This window comes from Martes martes (genome assembly GCF_963455335.1).
Source record: "Martes martes genome assembly, chromosome: 5".
Classification (NCBI taxonomy): Eukaryota; Metazoa; Chordata; class Mammalia; order Carnivora; family Mustelidae; genus Martes; species Martes martes.
In genome coordinates, this window is record NC_137892.1 from 124,648,261 (window position 1) to 124,669,152 (window position 20,892).

The 20,892-nt window shown below is 45.8% G+C and overlaps 1 protein-coding gene across 2 annotated transcripts in view; it reads left to right on the forward strand.

Annotated features, from left to right (window-relative positions):
- Positions 1–20,892, forward strand: part of PDE6A (phosphodiesterase 6A) — a gene marked incomplete at its 5' end in the record, with an annotated part of 56,946 nt that overhangs the window by 17,388 nt on the left and 18,666 nt on the right. For both annotated transcript variants that reach the window (XM_080804648.1, XM_080804649.1), the window contains 10 exons: positions 3,442–3,506; positions 7,504–7,570; positions 10,525–10,572; positions 13,709–13,858; positions 14,407–14,550; positions 16,393–16,458; positions 16,652–16,798; positions 17,701–17,808; positions 19,112–19,221; positions 20,691–20,778. In XM_080804648.1, the coding sequence (XP_080660774.1) occupies positions 3,442–3,506; positions 7,504–7,570; positions 10,525–10,572; positions 13,709–13,858; positions 14,407–14,550; positions 16,393–16,458; positions 16,652–16,798; positions 17,701–17,808; positions 19,112–19,221; positions 20,691–20,778 (993 nt within the window). The remainder of the gene's footprint in view (positions 1–3,441; positions 3,507–7,503; positions 7,571–10,524; positions 10,573–13,708; positions 13,859–14,406; positions 14,551–16,392; positions 16,459–16,651; positions 16,799–17,700; positions 17,809–19,111; positions 19,222–20,690; positions 20,779–20,892) is intronic.

Sequence of the window (20,892 nt, forward strand, 5' to 3'; positions counted from 1 at the left end):
GGGGCCCAGACCCAGCAGGGCAGGATTGGCCCAAAGTGGATCTTTCAGAAAGACTGGGCTTGGAAGGAACAAGCCTCAGTTCAGATCCCTGCTCCACCAGCCAGTTGTGTGGCCTTGGGCAACGTCTCTAAACCTCACCTTCCTCATCTGTAATGCCTGGATAATCAAGATGGCCTCGCCAGGCCATGGTAGCTCCTGCCAAGCACAGGCTGACGCGTCACAGGCAAACAATCATCATGGCTACCGGGGCTCAATCTCATTATCGGGCAGCTCTTTAGCTGGACTGTGTTATTTACTCTTCTCAACGGGTTCATAAAGGAAGTATCCTCATGATTTCCATTTCATGGTTGAGGAGATTGAGGTTATGAGGGGTCAATTCATTCGCACAGATTTAAATGCAGGATGCTTTTCTTTCTGGTAAGTCATTACAATCTGGCTTTTAGCATTCCCTCGGGTCTTCTAACAGCCTCACACTTTACCTGCCACATTCACGTGAGAAATAAGCTTTGGTCTGGACTTTGAGCAAATTAACCTCTGCAAATCGTGAGTCTAAAGATCGCCAACAGCAGCTACACCTCCCTTCATCCCCTTATGTAAAGAAAACGTTGTACGTGTGTGTGCCTTCATTATTAAAAACTGATACAGGCTAATTGGGCTTCATGGAAAAAAACCAAAAAACAGCACTCGTTTCAAAACTGGCATATTTCCACACAGGACTGTGGCTGTATTTTTGGCTCTTTCAAAGCCCCTTGTGTTGTTGTCTTAGCTGCTTAGGTGGAAGGTAACAAAGGTGCTCATTGATGGCTCAGTTTTGACTTTCCAAAGCCTGGTTAATTCTTAACATGAATATGGCCTTGAAGGCAACTGGGCTGAGCTGCCATGTGTGGAAAAAGCCCTATTTACCTCAAGTACAGTGATCTTTTTGTTGCTTTCTGTGAAAGCAAATTGACTCTCCTGTGGGCTTCAGGAAAAAAAAATTCCATTTCTAACCTTTCTAAAGGAGTCTCGTACAGACCCTGGAGACAGAACCCTGGGGGGCCCAGGGAGCCAGCAGCTTGCCTCAGGGAGCAGCCCAGACCCAAGGACAGATGGCTTAAAAGAAAGACCTAAAGAAGGTTGAGAAGGTCATAAAGCCGGCCTCCTTTCCCCCACAGGAGGACACTTAGCTCTACCCAGGTCTCAGCAGATGACGCCCCTACCTTTGCATTCAGGAACCGCCTACAGGATACAGCTTCACTTTAAACAATGTCCTTAGCGCAATTTGTTTACATTTATTGAAAAAGTGATATATGCGCACGTGAAAAGCTCACACTGTACAAAAGGATACACCACAGAAATCCAGCCTCCCCTGAGGCAGCAGGTGCGAGCAGTCTAGATCCTTCCAGAAACATCTACAGATGCCCACATATTCCTAGAATTCTACCACCAGCATCACCCTCAACAAATGGGATGCTTCTGTTTTGTGCCTTACTTTCCCAGCTTGACTCCTCTTTGGTATCTTCCGCTATGAGCACGGATACAGCTACATTGTTCCGGAGACATGCAGAGTGTCCCCTAGATGCAGGCACTGGGCAGCCATTCTCCTGATGACAACATTATGTTGTCTTCAGACTTCAGAGACCCCTGGCTGGGGCAAAGGATGCTTTTCCCCACATTTAGAAATGTGTCTCTAGGATTCATGACCACGCATAGAATTGCTGGCTCAAAGAAGATACGTGTTTTAATCTATGAGGGATATGGCTAACTATCCAACCACAATCTTAGAATCGTAGCTGGGAAGAACTTTGGGGGTTATCTAATTTAGGTTTTAAAATTTTCTGATTGTCCACGGTGATTGTCCACCCTTCATGTCCACGGTGCTTGCTTTGGCCAGGGACTACTGAGGAAAGCAGAAGGACAGGAAAGGCAGTAAGAGATAACAAAGGGAAACGCAGGATCTCCATGTGCCCAGCTCTGCCCCCATTTGGGCATCTCAAACAAACACACCACTGGCTTTTCCAGCTGGGGAAACTGAGCCCCTAAGAGTGCACATAGTAAAACCAAGACTAGAGCATGAGTCACAGTGGCTGCTAGTGAGAAGGAGAAGAGCCTCTCCTTCGGGAACCTGAAGAAAGTCATGATCACCTGCAACCAAATGGACGTTCAGACACCTTTGACTGGATCAGGAGTTTCTCTCTGTGGAGGTTGTGAGTCAGGAGTCCAAGATTTACATCTCTAGAGCAATATTTCCCAAATACCGCACTCAAGGAACAGTTTTGTTGGTTGGTTTGTTTGAATTTCCAATCCACTTTGGACCAAGGCTTTTCAAAATGCGATAACACTATACAACTAGAAAAATTAAAAGTTTCAAAGACATACAAAATGTAAATCCCCTTCCCCTTTTTTGTTAGACTCAACAGACCTAATGTAGCTCAAACTGCTACATACAAGTTTCTAAACACTGATTTTCCATTCCTGTTTTTATCTCACCATGGAATGGTACCAAATTGTTTGCTGATAGCCCCAGTCCAGGGTCCATGCTTCAGATAGCCCTGTTCTGGGTGAGAGTGATGCAGAGAATAAAACACTATCTTAGGTTAATATAAGATTAACCTTAAGTGGCATCACAGAAAGATCCCTGAGAGTAGGGGTCAAGGACTTTGCTTCTGATCCTGGCTCACTGTCTGCTATAAATGAGTCCCTTCCTTCTTCTCTCTGGGCTTCATTTTTTCCCATTTGTAAAATGGTTTCTAACCTGCCCATCACAGGGGGTGTTCAGAGGCTCTAGTAAGGTGATCAGATTTTCCCTGGAGAGCTAGGGGGATATCCAATATCCCACTGCCAACATCCCACTACACGTTAGGAAGTCAGGTAACTGAACAGATCTACTTTAGAGATGGGACTTTTCATTGTGCAAGGAGGTGGGAAGGATGGAAGAGGTGGAAAGTGAGTTGGAGGAATGAAGTAAGATTGGGAAGACAGGTCTGGAGGGGCTGACACAGCAAAGAGCACAGCTGAGTGATGGGAGTCAAGGAGAAAAGGGGGCTGGGACCATGGAGCTGAGCCCTGCAGGGAGGGCTGAGTTGACCACAGCTCTAAATGGGACAGGAGTCTCCTTTCCACCTCCCTCTCTCCCTGGACTCCAGAAAGCAGTCTTTCTCTCTTTCTCCTTGTACTCAACCCCCCAGCTCCCCTTGAAACACTTCCTATCCTTCTTTCCAAGATCCCACCCCCTGCCTGGCCACCATCAGCTGGTTTGAAGGTTAAGCATGCTGAATCATGAGTCAGCTGAGGACAGTGAGCTCCAGAAGCAGCCGGATTATGCCCTTAGAGGGCCAGGCTGGTGTTTCTGGAAAACAACAGGGTACTCAGTAGAGAACAAGCCCCGTGTCGTGGATACCCTCATGCTGAAATTGTGTCTCTGGCCCTCAAGTTACAGATTTCTTTATCTCTTTTGCCTAGGAAATCAACTTTTACAAGGTCATTGACTACATCCTACATGGCAAAGAAGACATCAAAGTAATCCCGTAAGTTTCTCCTCAAAACATATTGACTGGTGAGCATGTTACCAGCGTCCACTGATATTCATTCCAAGATCAACACTAAGCAAACCCAAGAAGGCCACACACTTGGTCAGAGACAGGGGGAGCAGTAAGGAGGCAGCATGAAAGAGTTGAAAGACCACAGGGGCTGGGAAGAGAGGCTAGATGTTGAGTCAGCAGCTGTGAGTCCCAGTCCCAGGCCTCAGTTCCCCATCTACAGAATGAGACCGTGGGTTCTGATCAGGGCTTTCCAGTGGTTTCCTGTGAAGGCACATCTAGGGGTGAGGCAAAGGCAAGAAGCTGGCACAAGGAAAGCTCATTCTCTTCTTACTGGACCACGGAGGATCTTGAAAGGAAAGAACTCCCAGAGCGCGAGGCTTCTACCTCCCTGTAGGTGGTAAGGACTCAAAGGCCATTTTAAGAGTCCAACAGTCAAGAACCTACTTTAGCAGAAGCTTATACCTTTTTGTACTTTTGGGGGTCGGTAGATGACTGTCAGAAACCTAGTTGTCTTGTTATCTATTTGAATCCTCTCTGTGCTAAGAGGCACGCTCACAGTTTCTTTTGGAAACTGGGTTTCTTAACTGAATTCCAGACACCTCCAGTCCAAAATCAGACTCTGGGATTTACCATGAGTCACCTGAATCTTTAAACAGTGGGTATGAGAGGCCACAATGGGAGTTGATCTTGGTCATCACCAGACTGAATGATAATAATGATAATAATCCATAACCCAGTTCACAGGTTTATCTGTAACTGGTTGGGGATGAGAAGTTGCTTCAAGGTCCTGAGCTTCTGGGTTCTCTCTGTTCATTCCTTTTTGCATGAAAACTGATTCTTTTCTAAGCTTATCCCTCATTTATTTCCTTCCTTCCTTCCTTCCTTCCTTCCTTCCTTCCTTCCTTCCTTCCTTTTTCGTTAGGCTGCATACCCAGCATGGAGCTCAACTCAGGGCTTAAACTCATGACCCTGAGATCAAGACCTGAGCTGAGATCAAGAGTCAGACACCTAACCAACTGAGCCACTGAGGCATCCATGTTTTTTTTTTAAACCTTGTCAAATGCATAATCTTTAACCATTCTAACTTCTTTTCTAGAGATATAAGTTTATTAAACTCCTTATCTGTGTTATGAGTTACTACAGGTCACAGTTTTCCGCAGTGTTTTACCACTGTTCATCAAGCATCACATCCTTCTAGCTTCTGATAATACTCACTTTGCTACCTTCCACACAGACCCGAAGAGATGTCACCTATTTTAGGTTCTTTGTTATGGCAATACCCTGTTCCTGATAGCAATTTTTCTATCAGCTAAAATAGGCCAGGCTGTATTATGGTACAAAACTTTAAGACCTACATGGTATAAACAGTAAAAATTTATTTATCATCCCACTCCATGTAAATTGCTGGTTGGTGGGTGTGGCCAGAGGATCCTGTATGGGCTGTAGCCAGGCAGGGACCACAGCTGACAGAGCAGCCACCATTTCGAATCTTGCAGGAGGGAAGCGAGAACACGACAAAGCACGCACTGGCTCTTAAACATCCCTCCGGAGGTGGCGCTCTTCACTTCTTCTCACATTTCATGGGCCAGAGTCAGTATATGGCCGCAACCAACCTCAAGGGGGCAGAGACTCCAACCCTCTCATGGGCCAGGAGTGAGAGCCAGAATATTCGAAACTCTGGTAAATGACTGTCAAAGTACATGCCATCTGAACGAGAAGAGGGGAAAACTGAATGGTAAATAAATGGTTAGTCAGACCAAAAGAAGACAAAGTAAGGTTTAGAAAGAACATAGAGCAGGTAGAAAAAATAAAAAGTGGACATTAAGGTAATATCTAAACCAAAATATATTGATAATTACTTCAAATGTAAATCCACTAAATGTGCCAGTTAAATGGCAGAGATTGTCAGCCTGGAAAACAAAGAAATCTATCACATTTCATTGATTCTAAGATGCATAGTTTTCTGAGTTTTGACACTTCTGGAATAGAATCAATGACTCTGTATGATCGCTGTCAGCCAGATGGCAGTCATGATGTAGGTATTATGGCCTGTCTACGCATGAACTTGGTCATGACCATTCATATTGTTAGGACTTCAGTTGAGTTATGTCCACTCTTGGTTGTACCCACATGGAATTTAACTGCCATATAAAGTAACTTAAAGAGGGGTATCTGGGTGGAACAGTCAGTTAAGCCTCCAACTCTTGGTTTTGGCTCAGGTTGTGATCTCAGGATCATGAGCCCCACATGGGGCTCCTTGATCAGCTCAGAGCCTGCTTAAAACTTTCCCTCTCCCTTTACTGTGCTCTCCCTGCCTCTCCTCTCTGCACTCTCTCTCTTTCTCAGATAAATAATCTTTTTCTTTAAAGTAACTTGAAGAGATCATATACCATAATGCAGCACTGAAACAAAAAGCTGCTTTGAATGGCACAAAAAGATAGGAAAATTGTGGAATATAAAAATCTATTTCTGTATTCTAAAAGAGCTCTTGCTATTAATAGAGTAATAATTACAACTTCAAAAAACATTGTGTTACAGATGAACTGGCAGCATTTTATCTTTATAGTTACATGTAGGAAATGATCTGTCAAGGAACAGTTGACTTTCTAGGTATGAAGAAACACTGTACCTCCTCTTCATAAGAGACCCATCTAAAAGATAAGAATACAGAGAGGTTGACAGTAAAAGAATGAAAAATATGTATACCATGCAAATGCTAATAGAAAAAACTAAAATAACTATATTAATATCAGATAAAATTAGACAATATGATAAAGAACACAAGAAGAGATACAGTCACTTCTTAATAATAAAGGGGCTAATTCACCTGGCTTTACAGGAAGATGTTACAATTCTAAATTTGTATATACTTCATAACATTGCCTCAAAAAAAAAAAAAGGCAAAAGCTGATGGCAATATAAGATATAGGCAGATCCATGTTTGCTAGTTGATAGGAGGAGCAGACTAAAACAGAATATAGAATACTTGAATAACACAATTAAACTTAATCTAATAGCTATAGAGAGACTATGGCACCCCATCCCCCAAACCAGAGGACACTGTCTTTTTAAGCATACATACAACACTTATAATAATTGGTGATATAATGGGCCACAAAGTAAACTTCATATATTTCAAAAGACTGAAATAATACTTGGAATGTCCCCTGATCACAATGTAAGTATCCTAGAAACCAGTAACAAAAAACTAATTAGAATAATCTTCATAGGCAACTAGGAAAGCTAGAAGACCAAAGGCCCCATTGATGTAGTCCATACAGACGGGGAGGAGAGGGTTTGAGAATGGATCTGGAGGGGCAGATAGGAGCTGTCTACCATCACAACATCTCAAGAAATTAACCACAAACTGGAAAAAAAAAAGCCCAAAGAAAAGAATAAACATAAGCCCAGAAATTAATAACATAGAAAAAGACAAATGAATGGTTCATGAAGATCTTAACGCATTTTCCACATTTCTATCTTTTCTCACAAAAAACAAGTATAATCTTACAATAAATAAAAGATAATAATATCAAAAATTGTACTATTATTGTGAGGGATGAATAAATATGTAAAGCCCCAGCTTAGTGCTCAGTACATTGTTGGAGTTCACCATAGATGTCTTTCCTCTCTCTCTCTCTGTGGAATTAAGCTACCTCTCTCATGTAAGTATTAATGGAGGGAAAGGATTGTGTCTGCTTTTGCTCAGCAATCAATGACAATGGTTGAATGAATGTTGTCCCTTCACTTGGAAAATCAAACTCAGTGTGCCATCGTAAAATGTATTCACCATGCTTTTTTTTCCTCTTCTAAATTTGAAACATTAAGATGCTTACAGAAGATTTGGGGCTCCTTCAGGCATAGTGTTTAGAAGCAGGAGTTGAGAGCCAAGAGAGAGTAGAGGGGGGCAAAGACCTAGATTCAAGGTTTTAGTCCAGCTGTCCCTATATGAAAAGTTACCAGTTGTCTTTGGCCTTTACAGGAATCCACCTCCTGATCATTGGGCTTTAGTAAGTGGTCTGCCCACTTATGTTGCCCAGAATGGCCTGGTAAGTAATACAACTTGGAAGGGGGAGAGTCTTGGACCAGTTGGAAGAGTGAAAGGATTTCAGATCGAGAGAGCGGGAAACACGATGGGAAGTGTGGGTCTCTAAAAGCCTGATTCTCTCATTTCTCAACTCACTTGACACTTGGTCCAAGGACATGGACAGAGAATTGACATTTGAGGAAATATGAAATACACAGAGAAATAATCCTTAGATGGGAAGCTGCTTAGTCTTACTGACAACTTGTCTTACTGACAAGATACTTGCTCATATGTCAGGGGCAAAAGCATGGCAGACTGGTCCTCCAGGCTCACCACAGACCAAGTCCCAGCCTCTCATTCCAGAGACTTTGTTGCCATTCCCTACCCCTCATCCCTGCCATGTTTCCAGCTGTACCATGTACAGCAGAACTCAAATCTCCCTCTCCCACCATGCCCCACCCACTCGAGGTCAAAAATGGAGTAAGCATCCCCTGCCCTAGAGAGAAGGGTCTTGTCTGTTAGCTGCACATCACCCCCATATTTGAGCCTGGTCACCCCTTTATCCTTCTCCAGGCACACACTATTCAATGCAGCTCACATAGCAAGAAGTTTATATAGTGAAGATTTTCTGGGTACCAGGCACTGTTGGCTTTGTGAATAGAAAGATAGATGCATCAGATACACTTTCTGTTCTGAAGCTCATAATCAAATGGGGAGATATTTTAAACAGAGTCTTATACTCCAATGTGATAAGGGCACAAGAGAGATATACATGGCATATTCTTGGAACACAGAGTAGGAGGCGTCTCAGTCAGGCTTTTCTTCCGAGAGTGTTGGTCTTAGTTGAGTATTAAATAAATAGGTATTAGGCCGTTGGGAGCAGGAAAGGGGATTCCTGGTGGAGGCAACAACTTGAGCAAATGCAGGCCTGGAGGTTTGAATGGCATGGTACGTGCAGTCCAGTGTTGCTGGAATATTAGGTTTGAGACAGGAAGAGGTCAAGAGATGAGGCTTGAGGGGAAGGGGAGCGCAAGATAAATATGGCCTTGGATCCCAGGCCCCAGGGGTGGGACTTTAATCTATAGGCAAAGAGTTTTTAAGCAGGAGATTGGCAGAGTCAGTTTTCTTTTTAAAAAGATAACTCTGAGAGATCTGAAGGGATTAAGGGGCAGAGCAAAAAGTACATCCTTACAAGCAAGAGAAGAGGAGCATCTCAACAAAGGAGCAGGCAGTAGAGAGTACTATCATTATGGCAAACAGCCATTGAGTGCCTAGGAGCCACACGGTAAATATATTGCTCACGTGATACTCACACAAGTCTGACAGAGATGAGATGGAGAGAGGGAGATCAGGGATCAGATCTAACCCCAGGAGGGTAAAAGGGGCAGAACTTTGCGATTGTGAGCAGAGAATGGGGAGAAAGAAGTATCAGAGCCCATTTTGGGCTTCTGGCTTGGATGAATAGAGCTGAAACCGGCTTTGGCTGTGAGATGAGGAGGTCAGTTTCAGAAAAGGTGACCCTAAGAGATTTTTCAACAGAGAAATGTCCAGTAGGCAGATGAAGAGATGACTCTGGAGGTGTGGAGAGAGAGGAGGGACGGAGATGGGGATTGGGAAGACATCGGGACTAGAAGACACTTGAAACTCTGTGTGAATGAAGTCACCAGGGAGAGTGAGAGGGACCTGGGGTGGGATATTGTTGGATGCCAACATTTTAAGATTGGGTAGAGAAAGAGGAGTATGTGAGGGAAGAATAGAAGGAGGGCTCAGAGGTATCTAGATAAGAACTGAAAACTCTATTGAGTTTGGCAATTGGATCATTGGCAATTAGATCAATAAGATCCCAACGGAGAGTAGATTTGGTGGTGAGGTGAGGTAGAGACCAGCATGTGGTCTGCCGAGGTGTTCCTGAGTAATGAGGAGATAGAAAATCGCAAAAGAGAAGAAGAGAAAGCCTGGATGGTTGCTAGTGGGACCATGTTTGGGTCCAGAGATGACTTCATTTTCCAGGATGGGAGAGACTGAAGCAAGATCACGGCTGAGGGCAAAGAGCCCTCAGAGACGTTGCAGAGATCAGAAGGGAACAATGGCAACTGATGGAACTGGTCCAAAGAGAGGCCAGAGGGATGGTGCAGTAGGCAAGCAGTTCTGGAACAGGAGCAGAGATAGCTCACCCCCTGAGACCACAGGATGGTCAGGGCCAATGGGACAGTCAGGGTTCCTGCAAGCCCATAGGGTGCCTTTTTGAGAACTAGAAAAAAAGTACCCCTCTCATGGACCAAAAGAGAAAGACTGGGATCCTGGTTCTGCAAGTCAAGAACAGGCTGTATTTCAGCTCCCCATCAGCCCTTCAGTGAGATGCTTTTTATGCAGTACAAACACTATGCAACTGTACACAGTGGCCCCATGGGCAGGGCTCTGGAGTGATCAGATAAGTCCCATATGTATGATAGGGTATACTGGTTCAGTTTTTAGGAGAGGAATCTTGCAATATAAAACCAGAGCTACAATACCTTTTATTTCTCATTCTATTTTGGAGTTTATACCCCAAGAAAAAACTCCTTCCTTAAAAAACAAGCAATACCAAACCTAAATGTAATTGATTTAAAGATGCTTAGAGTGGCATTATTTACACCAACAATGACGAAAATTGGATACAACCCAAATAGTCAACAAGACACAACAAAATAAGATACAATATAGCAATTAAAAATAACAAATTGTAGCCTTGATTTTTTCAAAGCTTAGAAATGACTAAGGAGTGAAGCAAATGGCAAGAAATAATGTTTATAAGGTAGCTTTTCTGTCCAGTAGACTCAGTTAATCATTGAAAACCATCTTGAGCATGTCTACCTGAGGAAAAGAATGTGAACGCCTTGGGCAAGGACGTAGTGTTTCTGAAGATAGCACGCAGGGCTCACTGGGTATGTTGTCGAGTCTAATCACGGCTTCAGTATTCCTCTTCACGGCTTTCAGATTTGCAACATCATGAACGCCCCTGCAGAGGACTTCTTTGCATTCCAGGTAAGTCATTACTTGTTTGGTCTCAGTCACCTGATATTTTTTTCCCCCCAGAGAGGGTTCAAACGCATTAAAGTCCATCTGTTTGTTGGGATGCAGTCTCAACAAAGTGAAAACATGGGTGGAAAAAAGTCATATGCCAATGGAAGTGGGGAGGGAGTTACTTTGGTAAATTCCAAGGTCCCATTTGGTTTTAATGTTCACACGTTTTGCTTTCTGGCCTCTGGACCTTTGCTTATGCTGTTGCCCTACCCCCGAACCATCCGGTCCTGCCCAAACACTCTCTGCTCTTTAGTACAAGCTCAAATGCTATGAAACTTTTATGAAGTCTTAGTCTGTTTCCTCTGGCTATCATCATTTCTCTCTCCTTGGGATTTTCATGGCATATTGTTTACCACTCCATATGATTTTTGTCCGTCTTTTTTACAAATGTTTATGGAGGGCATCCTCTGTGCCAGCAACTGACATAGTCTACACTGGCTGCAATGGTGGACCAGACAGACGTGGTCTTTATCTCAGGGGGCTCATGACTGTATGGGGAGAAAGGCCATGGAGTGCAGGTCAGAGAAGGACAGAGGGATAGAGGAAGGATTCTTTCCAGGAACCTGAATTAATCTGGAAGGAATCGAAGAATGTGTCCCTGAGAAATTATGTTTGGGCAGGAAAAAAAGGGGAGAAGACTACAAGAAAGAGAGAGCTTGTTGGAAGGACCTAGGGTAGACCAATGAATCTGAGTGAGAGACAGTGTGGAGAGTGGCAGGAACAGATTCTAGAGAAGTAGACCAAAGTCAGATGATACCTGGAGAGGACAGATGACACATGGCCTGGAGGGCCCTGCCGGGGAATTAGTTCCCCGTACTATAGTCCCCTTACTTTATCTCTTATTACCCTTCTTTGCTTCCAGATTAATTCCTCGGTAAAGGAAAATGTCGGTCAACGGTTGGACCTTATCTTTCTTAACATTTCTAGCTGTAGGTGCCCTATCAATATTTGTTGAGTGCAGCGTGCCAGATGGAAGAAAAACAAGGCATTAGCAATCAGGAAATAATTAAAAAGAAAATAAAAATGACTCTTAAAAATTAGTGAATTATTTTTTTTTATTCCTTGAAGAACCTCATGAAAGAATGTAGCGAGAATATCCTTCCAGAGTTAGAGTTGTATGTCTTGTGTTGGGATTTTGCTCATTTCCACGTGAGGAGCCCGAATTGTTGCTGAGAGTTGCCAACCTGATTTAAACCGCACTGAACTTGATCTCTACCCAATTAGTTCAGTTTACCCGCATTAAAGCATCAAATCTGATCTCATTTTTAGATTCTAGGCTTCTTCCTCCAACTCATCCTCTACAAAGTGGCCTGAGTAATTTTTCGAAACTCAGGCTGTGTACAGTAACTTCTCTGCTTAAAAACTTTGAATCCTTTCTCGTTTGGCTTTCAATAAAACCTGTTTCCTTATCAGGGCCTTTAGAAGGAAGGGACTCACTGAAGGTTAGGTGGAGACTTGGGAAAAGACAGACCTGGAACTCATGTTTCCTGACCAACAGCCCCTTTTTCCTTGGGCCATAATCTGCATTCTCCTGGAGTCACTTTCCCACCAGGTACTGGCTTCCAGTGTTCATGAAATGATCACTGTCATTATCATCATCATCATCAACATCATCGTCATCATCATCATTATCATCATCATCTCACCACCTTAAGAATCTTGGAACTGGGGCGCCTGGGTGGCTCAGTGGGTTAAAGCCTCTGCCTTTGGTTCAGGTCACGATCTCAGGGTCCTGGGATCAAGGCCCGCATCGGGCTCCCTGCTCACTGGGGAGCCTGCTTCCCTTCCTCTCTCTCTGCCTGCCTCTCTGCCTACTTATGATCTCTGTCAAATAAATAAATAAAATCTTTAAAAAAAAAAAAAAGAATCTTGGAACCTTCAAGTTGGAAGACTCCAAGTACAGGAAGCCTTCCTTGATTTCCTTCCCTCTCTGGCTCCCCCAGAACCATAAGAAACTCCAGTTGCTTGCTTACCTGCCGGATTAGGAACAACCTGAGGATAACCTTTGTACCTCCTTTGCCTCGGTTTTTTCAGTTTCTAGTTCAGTTCCTTGCACATTGTAAAATGTTTAATATTTACCAGTTCATGAGAAGAGAGTCTAGAAATGACCTAGTCCAGTCATTCCCATGTTATAAATGATAAAATGAGAGGCTCAGACAGATGGCAAATGGCTCACAAAGGGCCACGTTACAACTGACCGAGAGATTTCACCGCCCTTGTCTCATTCACTCCATGAGGCACAGCTTCTTGTTACCACCCCCATCTGGGCTGAGACAGCCGAGGCCCACTGACAGGTCAAAAGTATCACAGGAAGTCACACCAAGAGTCAAGAGACAGGGGCGCCCGGCTGGCTCAGTTGGTTAAGCATCTGCCTTCAGCTCAGATCATGATCCCAGGGTCCTGGGATCGGGCTCCCTGCTCGGTGGGGACCCTGCTTCTCCCTTTCCCTCTGCCTGCCACTCCCCCTGCTTGTGCTCTCTCTTTCTCTGCCAAATAAATAAACAAAATCTTAAAAAAAAAAAAAAAGTCAAGAGACAAACAAACAAGATGTGTAATGGTGGCTCTATTAAGCATATCCCAGCACCTGGTGGCTTGTGAGAGACACAGTGAATGGGATACAGTGATCCATCAGAGGACGGTGAAACTCTCCACGTTACCTTAAGCTCGTGCCAGCTCAGGCAGGTGAAAAACAAGGCCCAGAGCCGGTCCTCAAGCCAAAGGTTTTGTTAACATGGCTACAATCTGGTTTGATAGGCTTGTTTACCACCTACCCACAGAATCCCTAGTTGTTTTGCAGTTTTCGTATTGTAAATATTATCTGGAAAGCACAGGTGCTTTCTAAATAGACCTAAATAGCAGGCGGGGCAGAACGTCTGAAAGTTTTGACGCACAGAGGCCTGTGAACTATCAGGTATTTAAACTCATCAGGACCCCCCTGCACCCCATCTGTTGCTGCCTGTGGTGTGGGTAACGAGCCGAAAGTTGTTCCCGAGTCCTTTTCTGACTGCTGTTTCTAGGGCCAGTTCTATCCCGACTTCCGAATGAAAGGGCCCCTGAACAATAACCGATTTGTAACCTTCTCTGGCTTCTCTTGTAGAAAGAGCCTCTGGATGAGTCCGGATGGATGATTAAGAATGTCCTGTCCATGCCAATTGTGAACAAGAAGGAAGAAATCGTGGGGGTGGCCACATTTTACAATCGCAAAGATGGGAAGCCCTTTGATGAGATGGACGAGACTCTCATGGAGGTGTGGCTTAGGAGGAGGCCTTCGCGGCTGGGTTGCGGGGAGGGCTTGTTGCAGCAAGAGGGGTGAGGGGGGTTCGCCTGGGGTGGGTGGGGAGCTGACCTTGTCGGCATGCCCCTGACTCAGCCTCAATGTCTGCTCTCTTGGCTCACACTTCTGCACTGCCACGTGCTGTCAGAGAAATTCACATTCCCTTTAAAACAAATTTTGATCAATTAGCTTTACCTTTTAGCATTTTTAGGATCACGGCAAAAATGAGCAGAACGTACAGAGTTCCTGTAGGCCCCCTGTGCCCACATGGGTACACACACTTGGGTGAAGTTATCACCCATAAGAATGTTGCTTTGCGTGTTGGTGCTTTATTTTAAAGTGGATTCCAACCCAGCATTCAATCTTCGTCCTCAAACACCTCTTCCAAAGGAGAGCAGCAACCCCCTGATCGAACCCACCTTATAGCTGAGGAAATGGAACCCTAGAGTCTTGCCCTAAATCGCAGAGGCAGGATCAAACCGGGATGTTCTGCCTCTGATTCTTGTTTTCTTTCCCTTCAGTCTTTGGCTCAATTTCTGGGCTGGTCTGTCTTAAACCCTGACACCTATGAGTCAATGAACAAACTGGAAAACAGGAAGGATATTTTCCAGGACATGGTCAAATATCATGTGAAGTGTGACAATGAAGAAATCCAGAATATCCTGGTGGGTGAAGTTTTTTTATGTTTCTGCTCTAGCGGTAGCGGTGCCCCAGGAATGTGACCAGAGCAATAGTCAAGCTCCATGAAGGCAGAGGTGGGTGGGCTGGCCTTGCACGGGGATGCTCCGGGCCCCTCACAGTCAGCGGATGGATGGATGGATCCACGAGTACCAATGAGTCATATGGATCCCATATGGCTGATCCGTGTGGCTGGGCGACAGCTGTCCCTTGCACATGCCACCTCAGTCGTGGGGCCAGATGTTGGCTTAACAGCTCTGGAAACTCTGTTTTTCACTGTGCCGAGGGTTGACTTGGTAGTAGAGAGGGAGTCACCCAACCACAGCCCTTACACTGAGAGAACGCTCTCTCTGACAGCCCATGAACACTGCCAGCTTCTCAGAGACTCCCTCCATGGGGTTAGCTCACTTAGAAACCCAGTTGGATCACAGAGGAGTTTGGTGGGCAAAGAGTAAGACAGAAGGAGTTAGAGGTTAGTAGTGAGTCCTCACATAGTTTCATCACTTTACAGTTTATAAGGCAATTTCACACTTAGGGTATTTTTTGATGCTCACAACAACAAACGCACTAAGGTGGGAAGGGTAAGGGCTTCTATCCCTGTTATAGATATGAAGAAACTGAGGTCCAAAAGGGGGAAGTAACTGGCCCCCTAATCACCTGGCTTATTAAATAGGTCTCACTTAACCTTTATCAGGATAATGAGTAAATTCTCTACTACTCTTATGAAAGAGCTGCCTCCTGAGGTAGTGAGCACCCTGTCAAGAGAGGTATCCAAGTAGAGGCTGGATGATCACTTATCAGGGATGCTATAGAGAAGAGTCCTACCTACCTGGATGAGATACTTTGAAGGATATGTGGCAATTAGTGACTCATTATTCCTTGGATTTGGTTCTCAAAGAGATCATGATCTCAGAAGTCAGTTGAGTTAGCCAAATGGCATTGGATAAGATACCCAGCTGAGCTCCCAAGACCTTGCTTATAGACCTCACAAGTTGAAACAATACAGGCCAATATTTTCAGAAGTGACTTCTTAAGCTGGGAAGATATCACAACAAATTCGATCATTTCATCCCAATCACTGATAAAGTCAGAGGAGAAATCATCTAGTTCAGATAAATTGACTCACGGTTTGCTTGTCTCAGTCCGTGATTTTGGCCAAATGATGGATATATGGGCCCCCTGGAAGCAGAGCCTCAGTGAACCAGTGAGAAGTGAGAAGGCTATGCTCTGGGTCAAGAAATTAGAAGCAAGTAACTGAGTCCAGGTCCCCCTCCTCTGGCATGTGCACGGCGCAATAGGCCTAGAGAAGGAAGAAAGTTGCCCCAATCGCACAGTAAGTGAGAGGAAGAGCCAGGACCATGAGCAAAACCTTCTGACTCCCCAGTCCATAATAATAACAATAAGAATGTCAGCAACAACGTTATTTAACTCTAGTGTTTACTATGTGCCAAGCACTGCCCTGGGGACTTAGCATGCATTAGTCCATCTAGCTGTATACATGTTTTTTCAAAATGACTTGGCATAAGTCTAATCTTAAGTACTTTCATTATTTCCATTTTACAGGTGAGGAAATGGAGGACCGAAGGTGTTAAGTAGCTCTGCTAGTAAGTGGCAGAGCTCAAACTTGCAGGCAGGTCCCCACTGCCCGATGCCCAGGAGTTTGAATTTGCCCATCACCGGATGGTGAAGGGCAGCCTCTCTGAGTTGGTGGCTCCCGCTGCAAGAGCTTTGGAGGAAGGAGGAGAATGGAAATGGAAAAGTCGAGGCATATTTAGACCTCATATGTACTAACTGATTTTGTTTCTCTCTGCTATTTTGGGCGCTGGCAGAAAACCAGAGAGGTGTATGGGAAGGAGCCGTGGGAATGTGAGGAAGAGGAACTTGCTGAGATCCTGGTGAGCAGGGCAGAACACAGGCAAGGTGCACCTTGAGCATGCGCAGGGGAGGGTGGGGGCGCCCTGCCTCTGCCAAGCACACCCCTTGTCACCCTGCTCTGATCCTGAGATGGGGACAGGGTTGGGGGCTGCCGGTGGGGAGACCCATGCACACTTCATGTGCTCCAACCCCAGGACTCCCCTCCTTACACAGCAAGGAGAGCTGCCAGATGCAGAGAAATACGAAATCAATAAGTTCCACTTCAGCGACTTGCCCCTCACGGAACTGGAGCTGGTGAAATGTGGGATACAGATGTACTATGAGCTCAAAGTGGTGGATAAATTTCACATCCCTCAGGAGGTAAGGGCAAAAGAAACCCCTTCCATTTCCTTTTTTCTTCTTGCTTGCTTCCTTTTTTTTTTTTTTCCCCCAGTTCAATCTGTAAACAGTGCACCCTCAGCTTTGAGGATATAAAGCATTACTCACACTGCGCAGGTGACTCATTTATCAGAAAAGAGACACACAGTTCCTCTGAACTGTGCTGTAACCGGCTCACTGGCTTCTCAAGGCGGCTTTTGAGGAGCTGAGTTCCGAAGGCATCAATGGGAACCAATAGTGAAACGAGTGTGGGAGATGTGGGTGACGTCATTTTAAACAGGTCTTTCCCCCTGCAGGATTCCTTATAGTGTACTTTGAATCTAGGGGCCTGGAGAGGGACGGGCAAGGAGGTGCTGGGGTGGGGGTGGGGGCTAAGTTCAGAATTTCCCAGACTTGTGTGATTAAAGCAGCGGTTCTCAAAGTGCTGCCTCAGACCACATCAGCACCAGGGGCCAATGTATCAGAAGCTCTAATTCTCTCTTGCGCACACACACACACACACACACACAGAGACATACACACACATGCATTCTCCCAGCTCTAATGAATCAGGAAGTGTGCGTTTGAACGAGCCCTCTGGGTAATTCTGATGGGCACTCACGTTGGAGAACCACCAAGTTAAAGACCCCTTTTGTTTTCCTCCCTGGGAGTTCTCCGGGGCAGAGTTTGGGAAACACTGATGAAGCTCCATTTAGTGGAGTAAGTGGAGAAATGCACGTGCACCTGGTTTCCTAACAACGACCATTTTGCTAGTATTCAGCCATTTGCAAAGTACTCTCCCTGCATTGCTGGCTGGCTGGGGCCCGTGGAGGGGATGGGGAGGGCCTCCCTTAGGACACAGGGCCCCAGGCCTCACCCCCCCACCCCCATGCCCATGTTTGCAGGCCCTGGTGCGGTTCATGTACTCGCTGAGCAAGGGCTACCGCAGAATCACCTACCACAACTGGCGGCACGGCTTCAACGTCGGGCAGACCATGTTCTCCTTGCTGGTGGTACGGCAGTGGGGGGTGCGCAGCGGGGGCAGCGGTGTCGGGTGGGGTGGGGTAGACGGCAGGGGGCTCAGGCCATGCCAGAAGACCTCTCCACCTCCACCCGGAAGCAGCTGCTTTGCTGTCTTCAGTGCTTAAAAAAAAAAAAAAAGACACAAGAGAAGTGCACGTTTAGCATACGTGAATTCCGAGGAGAGAATAAAAAGTGAAGGAAAGCTGCAGGTTCCCCCCAAGCCCAGTGCGGTTACTTAGAAATAACCACCGCATGACCCCTTCCAAATCCTCTTCTAGAAGTTTCGAGACATATTTTTACACAGACACAGTGTGTTTTGTTTACAACCAAATGAATAATAATACTGTAAAACATGCTTTCTTCATTTGAGAAACTGTATCAATCACATTCTCCATATGTTTAATTTTTCACTGTGGTTAAATATACGACACAGAAGACCTACCATTTTAACGGTTTTTAGGTGTCAGTTTGTTGTTCTTTTTTTTTTAAGATTTTATTTATTTATTTGACAGAGATCACAAGTAGGCAGAGAGGCAGGCAGAGAGAGAGGAGGAAGCAGGCCCTCTGCTGAGCAGAGAGCCCCAAGTGGGGCTCGATCCCAGAACCTGAGATCATGACCTGAGCTGAAGGCAAAGGCTTTAACCCACTGAGCCACCCAGGCACCCCAAGTGTCAAGGGTTTTAAGAACGTTCGCCATGTTGTGCGACCCTCACTACTATCCGCCCCTAGAACTTTTTCATCTTTCCAAATAGAAACTCTGTCCCCATTAAACAACAATTCCCCGTTCCCCTCTCTCCAGCCCTGGTGACCACTTTCCCCTTTCTATCTCCATGAACTTGACTACCCTAAGTATTTGAAGGAAGCTCAGGGAAAGATTCTTCTGGGCTGTGCTTAAACCAGTGTAGGGTTTGCTTTACCAGTCTGGGCATGTTCAAAAACCCTCCAGATCCTAAAACCTGACTGCTACAACTTTTTAACCATCACCTAGTCCAGTGCCCTCTACCTCCAGTGTGCAGATTGGGATACTGAGGCCCAGAGGGAGACCAGACCAGTTAAGATCGCTCAGGACTAGGGTGAGCAACCATCCCCGTCTGCCTGGGACTGTTCCAGTTCTAGTACGGAAAGTCCCATATCCTTGAAAACGCCCCAGTCCCAGGTCAACTTCTGGTCATACTATTGTGCCCGGGATAGAGCCAAGGTCAGAACTGGGTTTCCAGGCCTTCCCCCTCACACCTGCTCTGCTTCCAACCCCTGCAAGAAAGGAGTGAGTGGCACCTCTGATTGCTCTTCCAGACCGGAAAGCTGAAGCGCTACTTCACGGACCTAGAGGCCTTGGCCATGGTCACTGCTGCCTTCTGCCATGACATTGACCACAGAGGCACTAACAACCTCTACCAGATGAAGTGAGTCGGCCCTTCCTGTCCCTCCTCTCTGCCTCCTGCTCCCAGGATTCATTACCCAGATCTGAAAGGCTCTCAGGCAGATTCACCAGCCAAGGGAAAGTCCCACTGTCCACAGCTTCCTACTTCCTCCTGCCCTGTGGGTCTGAGTAAACTCCAGTGACAGACAGAATAATGACCCCCAAATATAGCCACGTCACCATGCCTGGAGCCTGGGAATGTGTTGCCTGATAATCAAAAGGGACTTTGCAGATGTGATTAGAGATCTTGAAATATAGGGATTATCCTGGGTTATCCAAGCGGGCCCCACGTAGTTAGAAGGGTCCTTCTAAGAGGGAAGTGAGAGGTCAGAGAGGAGAAAGGATACCACTGTTGGGTTTGAAGATGAAGAATGATGGGCCACAAGCCAAGGAAGATAGGTGGCCTCTAGAAGCTAGGAGCCAAGGGAATGGATTGTCCCCTAGAGTCTCCAGAAGGAAAGCAGCTCTGCGGACCTGCTTTTGACTCTGAACTCTAGAGCTATAGGATAATAAATCTTTACTGTTTTCAGCCATTACGTTTATGGTAATAAAGTTTATGGTAATTAGCAACAATATATGAAACCCTTCCTTCTCCTCCCTCCCTCTCTGCTGAATGACTTTAAGCCAAACGTTAGTAACTGACACTGGTTCATTCATTCCCCTTGTATTTGTAATGCTACTAACGTAAGTGCGGTAGGCCCTGTGCTAGGCAAGGGAGGTACCATGGTAGCAGAACAGACACAGGCCCTGTCCTCACAGAGCTTACACTCCACACAGCCTCTGAAACATGGTCCTTGCTGGGTAGAGCAGGAACTAGTGTTGTACTCATATTATGGAGGAGGAAACTGAGGCTCTGCCCAGGGCCCACAGCCTACGAGTCATAAATAAGCCTAGAACATGCTGCGCTGAGGCTAGAGGTCATGTTTATACTTTATGGGAAGCTAAGTATTGAGCTCAGTGCTTGGCACATATTTATTGAATAGAGACATGAATAAACACACCGCCTGTGGGAATTCAGTGGCTTCTCCTGAGACTCAAGGATTGCATCAAGGGCTTGTGATCTTTAAAGTATGGCCTGGGGCCAATGTCCGTGGATGACGACAGGAAACCCAGAAATCTTTAAATTGCCTGTGTCATTGTGTGTGCGTGTGTGTGTGTTCCTTTGGGGCACACGCTATTCAACAGCCTCTCTAAGGGGTCCATGAGCCCAGAGAGGCTCGGAATCAGCTGTGGAGAAAGCTAAAGCCTGAGAGTCAGGGGACCCGATGCGGAGTCTTCTTTCCCACTCTCTCACCACGTGACAAGCTCCTTCTTAGTGCTGGCCATCAGCCTCTCTGCCTGCAGAATTAGGAGGGGGCAGGACTAGATGATGTCTATAACCTCCATCTTGGCCATTCCATGCTGATTATGTGTGTGTGTGTGTGTGTGTTTATGTGTGTGTCTCCCATTCAGATCCCAGAACCCACTGGCCAAGCTCCATGGGTCCTCCATCTTGGAAAGACACCACTTGGAGTTCGGCAAAACGTTGCTGAGAGATGAGGTAGGATGGGTGGGGGCCCTCCACATTGCCTGCTGGGAGCCCCCATCTCACTAGAAGCCTGTGTGTGGCCGGGCGGTGCTCTTCCCATCGGCCTGGGCCGCCTCTTCCACCATC